Here is a 14,767-nt window from a genome sequence, read left to right on the forward strand (position 1 = left end):
ATTCATTTATTACTCTGAACGAGGGTAGTGAGATCATACAAGCATGTTTACTTTGGCAGTAAGGTCAGGCTGTGTATATTTGCGTTAACATTTTATCAAAGATGAGTTAATCTGTCTTAGATTATAGACCATGGTCAGGTGTGGGATAAGGGTTAAGACCAAGCACACAACAGATTTACCCTCCCCTAAAATGTCTGACAGACCCAGTTTATAGAAGAATAGTTGTTGTCAACCTGAATAGATTAGGGATTTGTCACACCTGATAAGAGCGAGCCTTTACATGTCGATGGGATCTGATCCAAAACAACCCAGGTAGATCATCCAAGTCTGACGTTCAGCTCTCCAGCTCAGGGTACCAATCCTGACAACTCACCAGTCAGGAACATCGTGTCCACCTCAAAGGTCCAGACACCTTCAACATGTTCGCATTCCATACACATGATTCACTGTCTAATGCAGGCACAAATAAATCTAAAATGTGATGGTTAGCACCATGACTGAGTTTTTTTGCACATCAGTGACAGAATAAGAACTTTTTTCTAGATGCGCTGTGTCAGGAGCGGCTATAAAGAACCCAGATACTATACTTGTGATAGCACAGAACATCGAGGTAGTATTGTCTGTTTTGCAGGCTGTCTGAGTAACTGTGGTTTCTGCACAAGGTGTTTAATGTAGGTGAGACGGGGGGAGAAAGAGCTGCAGAGGGTTAATACTCCACATATGGCCGGCTTGGCAAGCCAGGAACAGGGTTGCTTGTACTTAAAAGAGATGAAAAGAGATGGGGGAAGGCTGGGAAGAGAGTGCCTCCATTATTTTAACTCACTTCACTTGAGTCACCTTTGGAATAGAGACGAACCATTTCTGAGGAATGTCTGTATGTGATAAATGTTAAGAATTTAAAATAAATATTAAACAGCTGATTATGATGCATGTAAACAAAGAGCATAAGCAGTGTATACTGTATGTAATTTTTAACACTACAAATGGAAAATAAAAAAGTTGCCATACTCAAACGTGGGTGGTGATGTTACTTTTTAGACCATTAATCTAAAAAAAAAACACATTACTAAATTAAATATTTACCAGATTTTTGAAGACCTTCAATTATGTATATATGCATATTTGCTGAATGTTGATGGTATATGAGAAAGTAGTATAGCATGTGCCTTTCTGTTACTAATACGGTAATAGAAAGGCAACGGTATAATACTTTTTTCATACCATTTTTTGTTTTATACAGTATTTTATTAGACAGGACTGTTAAATAAAGACAGGTAACTAATGAAGACGGTGAATGTGAGCTCATCTGCATTTTGTGAGTATGTCAAAATAAAATCTGCTTCCACCACTTATAAACAGATGCTGATAAATATTGGCCAATATATCGGCTGAAAACAAATAAGAATCATTTGAATCATTGCTCTTCCAAGCAAAAAATAATAAGCAGTGTTTTTTTAATTTGACTTCCCAAAAAGTACCATGGTATTACAAAAGATTCTTTGAATGCGGTGCCATGGTAATACCATGATGTATCTTGGAGCACAATGTTAATACCATGGTATTTAAATACACCTGTACAATGCTATCACTGTACCATAGTATAGTAGAGCTCGAGAAAGTTATGTGTCAAGTAAAGAAATGAGGGGCAGTAAATTAAGTAGATGTCAGTTATTAAAGAGCAGAATAAACGTAACCTTCACCTTTAAATATCATATCTGAATGACAAAATGAAATGTCAGATTGCCATGTAAGACGAGGGAGGATGGGGAGGGCAGGTTGGGGAAACGCCTGCGTGTTTAAAGTAGGTAAGACACAATGAAGTTGCTGGTGGTAACATATAGGACACGGAGGAATAACATGCCTGTTTTTTTTAACATGACACAAAGCTTTGTGTGCTAAAAAGATGTCATGTTGACTTTGAAAGAGGATATGCCATGTTCTTACAACGCAATTCAATAAGTTTCAATAAACCTTGAGGCCAGAAAGGAGACAAAAACTTAGTGCGTCAACGACACAGTCAACAGGTCCTTTTTGTCTCCGCAGCGCACGCAAGGTGAAGCGCTTAGGACGTCAGTCAAGCATACAGATGAGATATTTTAAAGAAACGTCATAGTTTTGCGCTATACTAGAGGGACCATTACAGACTATACATGAAACATACATGTCAACAACATCAAACTTAGTTAAAGTGAATTGTCTGGCGTTTTGTTTTTGGAGGACTGCCAACAGCGCGTCAGAGCCCATGTCTGATCTACAGCTGATACTCAGCGGACGGTATGGTAGGATGTCTCATCACTGAGATCAACACATGAATACGCCGAACTTGGAAATTAAGCCACATGGTTAACAGCACATAATGCATCGATACGGATCGCCACCCAAGAGCTGGCTTGGGCTTCGTCTGCGACTAGGTAAGTGGAATTTTGTTTTACGTGTTACTGACTGCAGTTAAAATAAAATAAAAGGGTGTACTTGTATATGGTGCTTCTTTGTGGCAGTTATGGCTAAAAACAGCGTGCTGCCGCGATACATTTTGAGGATGTCTTAAAGGGATAGTTCATTTACTCACCCTCATGTCATATAATTTTGCTGGATGTCTCAGTCCCTCTTTTCCATTTAATGAGAATGAATGATGTCAAACTTTAAAGATGTTGCAAAATCATCCTAGAAGTATGATAAAAGGTGTAATGCCTGAGTAATTTCAGTAGGACATTCTCCCAAGAGCTGGCTTGGGCTTCGTTTGCGACTAAGTAAGTGGAATTTTGTTTTACGCGTTACCGGCTGCAATTAAATAAAAATGTGAGGTGTACCTGTATATTGTGCTTCTTTTGTGGCAATGATGACAACTAAGGTAAAAACAGCATGCTGATGCTATAAGTTTTGAGGACGTCTTAAAGGGATAGTTCATCCTGAATTCTGTCTTCATTTACTCACCCTCGTGTCATCAAATTTTGCTGGATGTCCCAGTCGCTCTTTTCCGTTTAACGAGAGTGAATGACCGAAGATGTCAAACTTTAAAGATCTTGCAAAATCATCATAGAAGTATCATAAAAAGTGTAATGCCTGAGTTATTTCAGTAGGACATTCTGACCCTAAAATGACTAGACACTGTATAGTTATAGTTAACTGACTTCTGACTGTTTGATAACTGAAAATAGTCTAGATTCTTTTTAACTTGTAATTACTGTATGTTTGTCTGTCTGTACAGGATTATTTCCTTTTTTTGGCTATTTAAATCCAGATTTTCTGCCACTCTTGATCTTGGCTTTTCTCATTCCTCACAATTAGATTTGGGCTAAATTGTATTTATGTTGTGACATGTGGTTTACCTGTGTACTGGCTTATCATTAGAAAATATGATTAACTCTTTATCAACAGTCAACAGCTCTGTTTGAATAGAGTTTCCTTTTTTTAAGTGGAAAAGGTTAGGGAAAATAGGTTTTGCAGTGATGCAATGATAAGAATTAGAACAACTTTGACAAACCTATATGAACTATTTATCCAGATAATAGTTAGACCAGCTGATTTTACAGAAAATGGGAAGTGATTCCAAATCATAAATGGTGACAATTATAATTAGAGGGTCAGTATTAATATTATTAAATATTAAAACTAAAATGAATTTCCTTCCTGTCTAAAGGTTCCTCTCCATAGATTTCCTTTCAGTGGTTGCATGTAATGTCTCATTCCCATTTTTAATTTTGTATGTATTGGCATGCACTCTCTCACCAAAGGAACTCTATAATGTGCAACTATATCTTTTTTCAGCAAGATTGGCCACAAGATCATTATTTTATATTATTTTTGGCAAATATAAATAGTTTGAAATCCTTATTAAAAAATAGTTTGACAGTGGAAACAAAGTGACTCTTCCAACCAAAGGAAATTCCTCTTATGTTCTGTCTGTGAGGTCCAGGGCCATGGTTATTAAATTCAAACATCAAACTAATAAATGGGGCTTTTATGAAGCTCACAGCTTATCATTGAAGCTATTGAGTGGTATTTCTTAAAATAATGTCACATATAGCCTAAGCTTTTGAATTTATGATGAACACCAGTAAAATAGACTTGTTTACCTGATTTTGAATAGGAACCGTTGCATGGAACTTGTCTTGTCTATTTGAGAACTGTCACTTGGCTGACTAATTTACCATCTAGCCTCCAAACCAAGCCCATTACTGGTTTCAGCTCAACTGGCCTGCTCGCCATGTGCATGACTGTTCTAATGCTAGTGTTTTAAACAAAGATAAACAGTGTCAGGAGAATCACAGATCAGAGGATTAGCCTAGTTATTATAATTGACTGTAGTAGCTGTCACACCACAGTGTTCTTTCATGTGTGGCCATCATGCTGGTGGTAGCATATGCTTTTCATGCTGAGTATCATGAGCTGAAGATAGCCAAAGTTGGGTGTGGTATGTGATAACCAAAGTTGGGTGTGGTATGTGATAATCATTAGTTTAAATTTTTTTTTATAATACTCTATATTATCTTACAATCTTACAATCTCTCACTCGGGGTACTAATGCAGATGGACAGTGCATTAATAACATACAGCAGAAACAAAACCGCACTAGTAGTAATAAAGTTCAACCGTAATTATTTAATGTAATAGCCAGATGAAACAAGCCACAAATATAAAAGTCGTACACCAGCTCGCAGAGAGAAATGTCTAGGTGAAGATCAAAAGAGCTTTGTTGTTTGTACATGTCCCAGAGAATGATTAAGCTGACAGAGTCTGAGACTGCGGCGAATTGGCTTGACTGCCACTGGAAGGCTGTTCATTAAAACTAACCCCTGCACGTCACACTGCTCCAAATCACTACCATATGGCTGAAAATGTTGGATCCCAACAGCTAAGACTCTCCCATGCTACTCTCTAATTTGTTAGAGTAAAATTAGAAATTGTGGGGGTTCTGGAGGGCACTCTCAAACTCTTGCAGCTATTCTCTTAATCTTTATCTTAACCCTTTCTCACTTTCAACTCTGTAAACCTGCTTTAGAGAGTTTTTCGTCCTCCATTACTCTCTCTATATATCCCATACTGTGACTTGAGTGTCTGTAAATCATATGGTTTCTGCATCATTGCTCTATATGATACTGTAACTTTGAGATGCATGGAGTTTGTGGGCAACAAGTAGGTGGACATCTCAAAAGGCAGCTTTGTATCTTTTGCCATTCTGAAAAGTCACAGGTCCAAGTCTCCCTCACATCCCAGCATGCACTTCACATGTGGATGAATGCATCGCTTGTCTGGCGTGCTGTGTGGGTCAAGCCCCCCCCTCTTTTTTCCCCTTCACATACTGGCTCACAAAGTCCAAAGCACCCTGCCTGGAAACTGTAGAGAAATCCAGTATTCTGAGAACTTCTCTCCATAAGAGAACTCACACAAGTTTTAGTAATTTCTGTAATATGGGGAAACATGAAGAGCAGTAATATTTAAAAGATTGATGTTTGGTTCAAGGTGTGAAGAACATCAATTTGATCTTCACAAGTGAGATGCGGTGTTAAATTTATCGGTTGCGCTTGGATTGTAAAGCACAATGTTCTATTGGCGGCGGCATGGGTCTTATGAACTGGAAACTCTGCCATGTACACAGAGTGAGCTGGGGTTGGAGAGGTACACCTGGACCTCCCTCATGGACATTACCCAGAAGTCTTGTGGTAAGAGATTTTAATTGAATGGCGAATAGTGTGAGACAGTTAGGTTGTATCATTAGATTTTACCTTCATAACTTCATAGAGAAATTTTTTTAAATTTGTTTTGTTTGTATTTTTGAAGATTTGAAGTTTAAGATGGATAGACTCTGTATTATATCATATTTCCCATGCCATGTTTCTTCTTATAGCCAAATGTGTTTTTTATTGAAAGTATAAGATTGCAATATTGTTTTCAGAGGACCTGTAGTTCATCCAAAAATGAACATTTTGTCATCATTTACTCACCTTCATGTTGTTCCCAAACATGGATTTCTTCTGTGGAAAACTAAAATTGGATATTTAGCAAAATCTCCACGCTGCTCTCTTCCATATTGAAAGTGGAAGGGGACCAGGAGCTGTCAAGAATACATAATAAAACCATCATAAAACATCAAAAGACATTCTGCTATAAATAACTCCTTTTGTGTTCCATGGGAAAAAGTAAGTCATACAGGTTTTACAAGACACAAGGGTGAATAAATAATGATAGAATTTAATTATTTGGGTGAATTGTGCTTTTATATTAAAATCTAGTGGAACAAAGTGTCTTTTTTTTCCTAAACTTTTTTTTTTTTTTTGCCTTTGTGTGGAAAACCACATGTTTAGTTTCCACTAAGTAGTCAGACGGTTTTAGAGACCACTGTGACACCAAAGTGTAGACAGAGAGAGTGAGTTTTTGCTTGTCCATTCTACCCTTACTGTTTGATCTGTGTGCTAATGCCCTAATTAGGACCCACTAAGAATGACCTTTGCCTCCGGAAGAATTTTGTCTGTCTAATCACTCACTCTATCCCTCTTTCAGTCTTTGCAGTCAAACAAATGGCCTTTTCTTATTGCCTAAATCTTTAGGTTTCTTTTTAAGCTTGAAAAGAAAAAGAAAAAAACATGTAGCTGTTGTGTAATGAATTGAAGTGTGTTGTTTCTGTCCCTCTTTTGGCACCAAATTGAATTGCGAAAATGACTGTTTTCAAATAGGTTTCAGAAATACAGTGTCCATCTTTTATGGTTACATAAGCAGATTGGGCCTCCCCAAACTCACAGCACTGGTTGAGCCAATGCTATCACCTAATCTCATTTAAGCCCAAAACACAATAGGATTAGTTAGCCACGAATAAAGAATCAGTGACAACTCCCCTCCCAGTCTGGTAATGTTTTGACATTCTCAGACCATCCAAATCATATACTGGCATACATGGCATCAGCTTGGTGTTCCTCCAGTGGAGGCAAAGGAAACATGTATTAAATAAAATATTTCCGTTCTAGCACTTGAGACAGTAGATGTGCTTCACGCTCCTCAGGAACTTCGGCAAACGACTGGGTAAACAGAGGGCCATGAAAAACAGATCCTGGCATTCTGCACATTCCTTACATAGAGGATTTCTTAGTAGGTGCCCTTTGCCTCTCTGACTAAAGAAGGAGAAATGGAATATTCTTCATGGAGAGATGGAGGCGAGTATGGAGATGGAATGTGAGCAGTGTTGAGGATAATATCTAGAGTCTGGCTTGGGCTATGTGGTGATGTTCTGCTTTCAGGATGTTGGAAAACATGCAGTGCCTTGATGAAGTAGGCACTGTGTACCTTGTAAATATCATGCTGTATGAATACAGAAAACATTCACACAACCATTATGCATTCACACAACCATTGTATATGGATGTTTCATCAACCTCTGACACTTTTATGTCCTAGGGGGCAGATGTTTTTTTTTCTTTCCAAGCCTTCGTCTGTTTATTTTTGCTTTAATGACTTTAATGCATAGTTGATATTGCTTTTCACTTATCCTAGACCCAAACTTATAATTTGTTAAACATATCATCACTCTCTCATTTGTGGCAACATTTCCACCACAACCAAAATTTGCCCCTGATAAAACTTTTCCAAATGAAACAAAATGTTTAAAAAACCATTTCCTCACAGAATGAATGATGATTTAAGATATGGTGCAAATGACATTTGTTCATGATGTTTCAGAGGGAATAAAGGAATGGCAAAGCTGTTAATATTTGTAGTTGATAGTAGACAAATTAAATAGAGTGCCCCACAAAAAACCTTGAATCAGTGTTCCATGGTACCATCACTGTAGCATAGAATTGTGCTACGATTTTGTAATAAATCAGTATAGCAATGTTTTTCAGTAATACATAATGTCTGCTCTATATAATATATTCAAAGTCAGATTTGGTCTCTCTTTTCCATGTGGTTGTCTGTACCCTGTAAACATCAATGGCTTCTGTTTGACCGGTATTGAAGTGGCAGCATTGCTAGAAAGGAGAATGAGGGGTGAAATCGATGAAAAAATCATGCACTTTTTTCACATTAAAACTTGTGGGTTTCTAGGTAAGTGGAATATCAATGCCATCACTGAAAGGAAAATCAGCCAGTCTGCCAGCAATCTTGTAATGTCTGGAAATCTCAGATTTCTGCCAACTTTTTTCATTCTGTCTGTTTTTCTCTCCTTTTCCTCTTTCTTTTCCTCTTTCTTTTCCTTTTTGTGTTATTGTCAATTCTTCAGTTTTTGTCAATCCCTCCCTAAAAGTTAAATATTTATTGTCATTTTTAATCATCTCTCCCTGGTACCCTGATAGTTCGTTAATTGTCTTTATGGAATTAACAGCATGGCTGAAGGAAGGGATGTCATGGTTTGAGTTGCTTACTGTATCACTAGCTCTTGTTTGTGGCTCTTGGTTTTTGATTGAGTCATTTCTTTTTCAATCACTCTCTCCTACATATCCTCCAGCTGCTTCATCTTTTGAGTCCCATATTGCTGTTATGTCTTTTGGCTCATGCCCAAGGACATATCCCCCACAGGCTCAACGTGTTCACAAGCGTCTCTCCATGGTTCCCTAATACGAAATGTCTCAATCATATTTATCTGCTTCATTCATCTTCTTTATATTACTCCTGGATACTTGATACTTCCCCAGGTGAAAAAGACGTAGTATTAAATGTATTAAAAATATACTTGAAATTCAAGTAGTATGTTTATAATACATTTGTATTCCCAACATGCTTATTTGAAGTGCAATAAAAATATATTGAATTGCATTTTAATATATTTCTAAAAAGTATACTAGAAGTACTTTTGTATTAAATATATGCTTAGTTATACTTCTAAGAAATATGCTAAACAGAAGCATACTTTTAATGTATTTATAAAAAAGTATACTAGAAATACTTTGGCAATAAATATATTTTTAGTTACACTTTTAAGGAATATGCTAAACACAAGCACACTATTAGTATATTTCTAAAAAGTATAGTAGAAATACTATGGTAATAAATATATTTTTAGTTACACTTTTAAGGGATATACTAAACACAAGCATACTTTTAGTGACTTTTTAGTGTATTTACAGAAAACATACTTATGTTACCCTTACTTAAAGTATATTTTATGTCTACTTTGTGTAAGAACATAACAAAATGATTACACTTTTAGTGGGTGTTTAATGTACTTTATATTGCAGTAGGCCTACACAAAATGTCTCTTGAATGTGAATATAAGTCTACATTTAAACAGTATTATATAGAGCGGTCGCCGATCGTGTCTCTTTAGGGCACTTGGAGGAAACCACGCAATTCATATGGATTACTTTGGCGATTTTTTTTTGCGATTTCAACAATTTGAAACGTGAACATCTTCGGTGAATCTTCTTTCGTCGGAGGGACATAACGTTAAATCTCTCAGATTTGTATTAAAATATCTCAGCTTTTCTTTTGAAGATGAACGAACATTTCTTTTTCACCTGGGTCCATATAGAGCTGTTCAGTTGGTGGCCTGAAGCTAGGAAGAGAATTAGCATTTTCAAGTTTTCTTGGTAACTCTTTAGAATAGGGAACACTTATACACTTAACTACGACTTTTCCCTCAATAAATTAATAGTTAGTAAGGTAGTTGTTAAGTTTAGGTATTGGGTAAGATTAGGGATGTAGAATAAGGCATTAATATGTGCTTAATTAGTACTAATAAATGGCTTATATTCTTCTAGTTAATATTCTTCTATTAACTAGTTAAGAGACCCTAAAATAAAGTGTTACCGTTTTCTCTGCTATTGTTTATAATGTTTTAGTTTGTTTCATTGTAAAATGTGGTATGTAATTGTAAAATATTCATTATTATGTGAGTTTACATGCTTGATGAATCAGATAACTCTTGTGGTCCTTATAGCAACTTGCTAGCACCAACATGTTCAAACAGCAGTTTAAAAACTTCACGTTTGAGGATTGTGTGTAATTTATGTTTTAAGCAAAATGTGAGCGTCTCCAAGTAATTAGACCAAGACCTTATTTTAGTCATAAATCCAAAATCACCATTTAAAAAATCCATAGGAAGTTCCAAAGGGAACCCATAGCAATCACATTTACCTTTGTTCAGCAACCCTATGCAGGTTTCGCAAACGATTTTTGGCCTTGTTGACCAAAAGAAAGCGGCTTGGTTTGAAAATGACTAACTGTATGTCTGTGCTTCATACATCGCTTTACCATTGACAGCAGACAATGGACCTTTTCTATCCATGAAATTTCACTAATTTCTGACTTCACCAGTTTGGCCTACAACTTGACCTCACGTATAATTCCCTCCCACATACGGTTGATCTTTAACCTCTGTTTGTGTGTTGTTTCAGGTGAGAAGCCTACACAGGAGGAGAAAACCGGCATCTTGTGTCAGCATCCCAACTGTCCCGAACGGCGGCTTGCTTCCAAGGTGAGCTGTCAGAATGTGTCACACGGCACAGGGAAACCCTGTAGGGACGATACAAGCTGATAAATGTTCACCTCTTAGTGTTGGTAACTTGTTGTGGACTCTTATGGACAAAAAATCCCAAGTATGCCAATTTCATTTATCACATGGAATAATCCAGCACAATAATCATTTGTCAGCATGTGCGTTTAGGGAACTGACAGGAAAAACAAAAGTTTTTTTGTCTTTGTGCTGTTGAAAGTTCAGTGGCGAGAGGACGGATATGATGTTATAGGTGGTATTTAACCAGCCTTCTCCTGGGAGTCTGGGGATGCAGGCATGGAAATATGAGATTACTTCTTGCGTGTGGGGTATATGAGGCTGTTCGCATATAAACACATCTACACAAAACACAATATGTCTCTCCCTTCCTGTCTTTCTCTCTCTCTCTTTATACACACTGTCTCTTCCTGTGCCTCTCTGTTTGTCTGTTTTTTGATTGCGCTTTATTGTCTTGGGACCATTGCCAAACTGGTTTGACTAAAAAGCCAGTGTATTACTCCCTGTGTCCCTCTTTCTTTTAAATCAGTCACTCCCATTTTTTTCTTATTGGCAAACCTGGTGTCTATTCATTACCAACACGTTCCACTTTTGTATTTTAACAGGTGTTCCTTTACCTTTAAAATTGTCAGTTGCAATGCAGCCACAATAATATGAATCCTGATGTATTGGGTATACAGTCAGCTTAAATTGGACAAAACGTGTGCCAGTAATCCCCTTGTTTGTATATATAGAGAGACACGAATCAGATAATTCAGTTGAGAAAAAAAAAAGAAATTATGTATGATTATTTGAATTTATTGACTCGGTTGACTAAGCTTTTATTTATTAATTATTTATTATTATTAAATATATAAGCAATTATCACCTAGAAAATTTATATTTTTAATTAAAAAAATTCTTCTTAATTTTTTTTACATATATACATTATTAACAAAATAATTGTAAAATATATATTTTTAAATTTTTTTTTATTTTTTTTATTAAAAATATAAAATTATTTTCAGGCACAATAAAGGGAAATAAGTGAACAACCACTCTGAATGCATGTGGTTTATTACCTACTCCTAAAAATCATAAAACAACTGAAGTGCAAGTCAGATATAGTTACAGCTCATATCTGAATGGATGATTATTGGCCAAAATAATGCAGATCAAACCTGGTTTGCGAGACTAACAATCTTTTGTCTAGTAAGACCAACGAGGTAGACTATCTTGTTGAACAGGTACCGATAAGAGTACTGACAGTTTTTGTACACAAAAATAATTGCCAGTACCAGCCCTCTTCAAACTTTGGATACAGATAAACCCTGTATAAAGGAAACCGATAAAGTTTGTTTACACTGAGCATGTCTGATTCATTATAGGACATCATAGTGATGTTTGCTTGTTTTTTTTGTTCTATATTTCCTGTCAGCTCAACTCTGCCAGCGTCCTCTGAACTTTAGCAAGCTTTTGAAAAGAGTCTCTGGGTAAACACTCTTCTGATTCTAGTCCACTCTGATCTAAGCCAGACTCAACTTAATGTACCCAATGTTTTTATCTGAACCAGGAACATGCTTATGTCATCACCCTTAAAATATGGAAAGATGAGAGGAACTCTCGTTTATTTGGAAAGGTTTCTGCTGAAAAAGAGCGAAGGAGAGTTTAAGTGCGTGTATGCACTTGTTTATGTTTTGAGGTCTTTGTGGCTCATCTCTAGTGCACTACAAGTTTCATGTAGGTTTGTTCTTCCTGTCTCCTGTAAGGGGTCAAGAGGTGAAAATACACCAAGAAGATGATTATAGTTTGCTGTTGACATGATTGCTCATCCTGCTAGCTGACATTTAAAGGTGCAGTGTGTATTTTTTTCAGTGTTAAAATACTCTTATCTCAGAGACAGCTTGAAGTACAATAATATTTATGCTTTTAGCTATGGAAGCTTGTTTCCACCACGGGATAAAAAAAAATTAAAATGTAATTGCAACTTTTCATCTCACAATTCAGACTTTTTTCTTGCAATTCGGAATTTATATCTCACAATTCTGACTTTTTCAATTCTCAAAAATTGCAAGATATAAACTTGCAACTGCAACAAAAAAGTTTGTCTGACACACATTTGTCTGACCAATAGTAGCTAGAAACAAGAAATTACACACTTCAAGTTTAAGTTTGACTGTGTTCTTGTGTGTAAATGAATTGGTATGTCTTTATTTTAGTATGTGGCAAAATTGGATCCATTACAGATTAATTACACACGAAACCAACACAGAACAGGGTCTGTAATATTTTATCACAGTGTGAGTGTATGCATATGTGTATATGCATTGATAATTTATGTGTGTCTGCATTTGCATGCTTGTGTGCACATGTAAATGTGTGTGAAAAAGTTGCGAAATAGGCCGACTGTTCTCATCCCTTACACAAATACAGACTAAACAGTGACTGCACTATAATAAACACAGACATTAGCAGCTGACTGTAATTTGTGTTGTAAAAGATGAATGTGCTGCTTACAAAGACACTAAGCTGGAGCAGGACAGAGTATTATGGGTTAGCAGATGATAATGGTGTCTTTCAGACAGTTTCTTTATAAAAACGCCAGAATGTCGCCTTGTCACAGGGTTACCAATGTCTTGGCTTCAGAGGCTTGATTTCAGTTAGAAAAGTAGGTTAATTGTTTTTCAGTGTTCAATAATTTATTTAATCTGTTAGCTTGAGGTTAACCTGGCATCCTGTCGCAATGGATTTTCCTCACAAAGTAATTTTAAAGACATCAAGAAGCTCACAACCATGAAATGAGCTTTATTAAATTGATCGTTCACCCAAAAATGAAATTTGCCGTCAATTTTTAACGCTGTTCTAAACCTCTGATTTTCTTCTGACCAATATGGTATTTTAAAAAAAATGTCAGTGTTTTCTGTCCATACAAAGAAAGTCACCGGTGTCCAAACAGCATTGAACATTGTTCAAAATATCTTCTTTTGTGTTACTTTCCCGTAGCAGGTTCTCAAACTCGTTTACAGCCATTAATATGATTGAAAGGATTATTTCAACTTCTGCAGCAGGTCTGTGCTTTGTCTCCTCTGTCATTGCTTTATGTCTCTCTCTGTTGCCTACCAGCTGAGTGTGAGAAGAGACTGAACTCACATCTGTAGCACAACATTCTCAAGAGACGCACACATTCAAATCTTTATGTGCTGCCTGAAATATTTCAAGGACAAAAGAAGTGAAAATTGGAGTAATTCAGTGTTCATGGAATGCTTTGGATTGTGGAGCCTCTCAACTGCTTTCTGCCACCAGATGGAGCAATAATACTCAGCTACTAGGAAAATTTCTAGTGTGAGTTTGTGCCTACGTTACCACATTTCAAGAAGAAATTTGTACCCAGAAGTGGGTAGCACTTTGTTTTACAGTGCGTGTACTTCCCTGGTACATACATGGTAAATATCTTGTACCTACAGGCAAATGAGTGGTAACACAAGGTACTTACCTGAAGTGTATGTACATGGTAACAAAGAAGAAACACGGTTGTACTTAACAGTCGTACATGCATGGTAATTATTTTGTACATACAGACAAGTGTGGGTAATAACGGTCACTTACAGGTAGTGCCCGTACATGATAACTAATCAAATGGGAAAGAATAAAACTATAATAATCTAACTTCAGAGTTTGTGAGCATTGCCTCGGGTCATTTGCCGAAACAGAAGTTGTGCATGTCAGAGACACCCTTACAGTCATCCAATCAGAGCACATCTTGACTACACTACAAAGGGAAGAGCTGTCAGTTAACAGGTAGTGTCAGTATATGGTAACTAATAAGACACATTACTAAACTTACTAATGGTATACATGGTAAAGTTTAACAAATTTTTAAGAACTGGTAATTCCTGTGTAATGTTTATGTAAAATGGTGCACTTTATTTTACAGTCCTATTTCCATATGCTTACTATGTACGTACTGCTGTATGTACCTATTATGTACGGTACTCAAGTTGGGGGGTATAAACATGGAGCAAAGTACTTATTGAGTAATTGATGGTAGGTGCCATTGCAGTTAACTTGCCTTATCTTTAACAACACTGATTCTCTTAACTGGTCCAATAGGGATTTTTGATGACGTGCGTTCCTAATAATTATGTGTAGACAGATTTTATTTTGGAATAAAATAGCTACCAGACTCATATTTGCACTTGCAACTCCTGATTGTCATGTGTCTAAATGCCTATTTAAAAGGACTGTGCCTGCTAAGTATTAACACTATGCAGTGCTGCACAGTTACTGCCATGTTCCCAACCAACTTCCAAAGTTCCAAACTGCAATGGCACCTACCATCAATTACTC

The 14,767-nt window shown here is 36.6% G+C and overlaps 1 protein-coding gene across 5 annotated transcripts in view; it reads left to right on the plus strand.

Moving 5' to 3' along the window:
- The first annotated feature begins 2,049 nt into the window (after window positions 1-2,049).
- Window positions 2,050-14,767, plus strand: part of LOC107749498 (pleckstrin homology domain-containing family G member 5-like) — a 46,513-nt gene continuing 33,795 nt past the window's right edge. For 3 of the 5 annotated variants that reach the window (XM_016564673.1, XM_016564675.1, XM_016564674.1), the window contains exons 1-2: window positions 2,050-2,411; window positions 10,326-10,405. In XM_016564673.1, the coding sequence (XP_016420159.1) occupies window positions 2,357-2,411; window positions 10,326-10,405 (135 nt within the window). In that variant the 5' untranslated portion in view covers window positions 2,050-2,356. Of the gene's footprint in view, window positions 2,412-2,719; window positions 2,751-10,325; window positions 10,406-14,767 lie in introns of those variants that run through there. The other 2 variants (XM_016564678.1, XM_016564677.1) reach the window with 2 other exon arrangements.

The sequence above is a fragment of the Sinocyclocheilus rhinocerous genome, unplaced genomic scaffold (assembly GCF_001515625.1).
Source record: "Sinocyclocheilus rhinocerous isolate Xijiao unplaced genomic scaffold, SAMN03320098_v1.1 scaffold889, whole genome shotgun sequence".
Taxonomy (NCBI): domain Eukaryota; kingdom Metazoa; phylum Chordata; class Actinopteri; order Cypriniformes; family Cyprinidae; genus Sinocyclocheilus; species Sinocyclocheilus rhinocerous.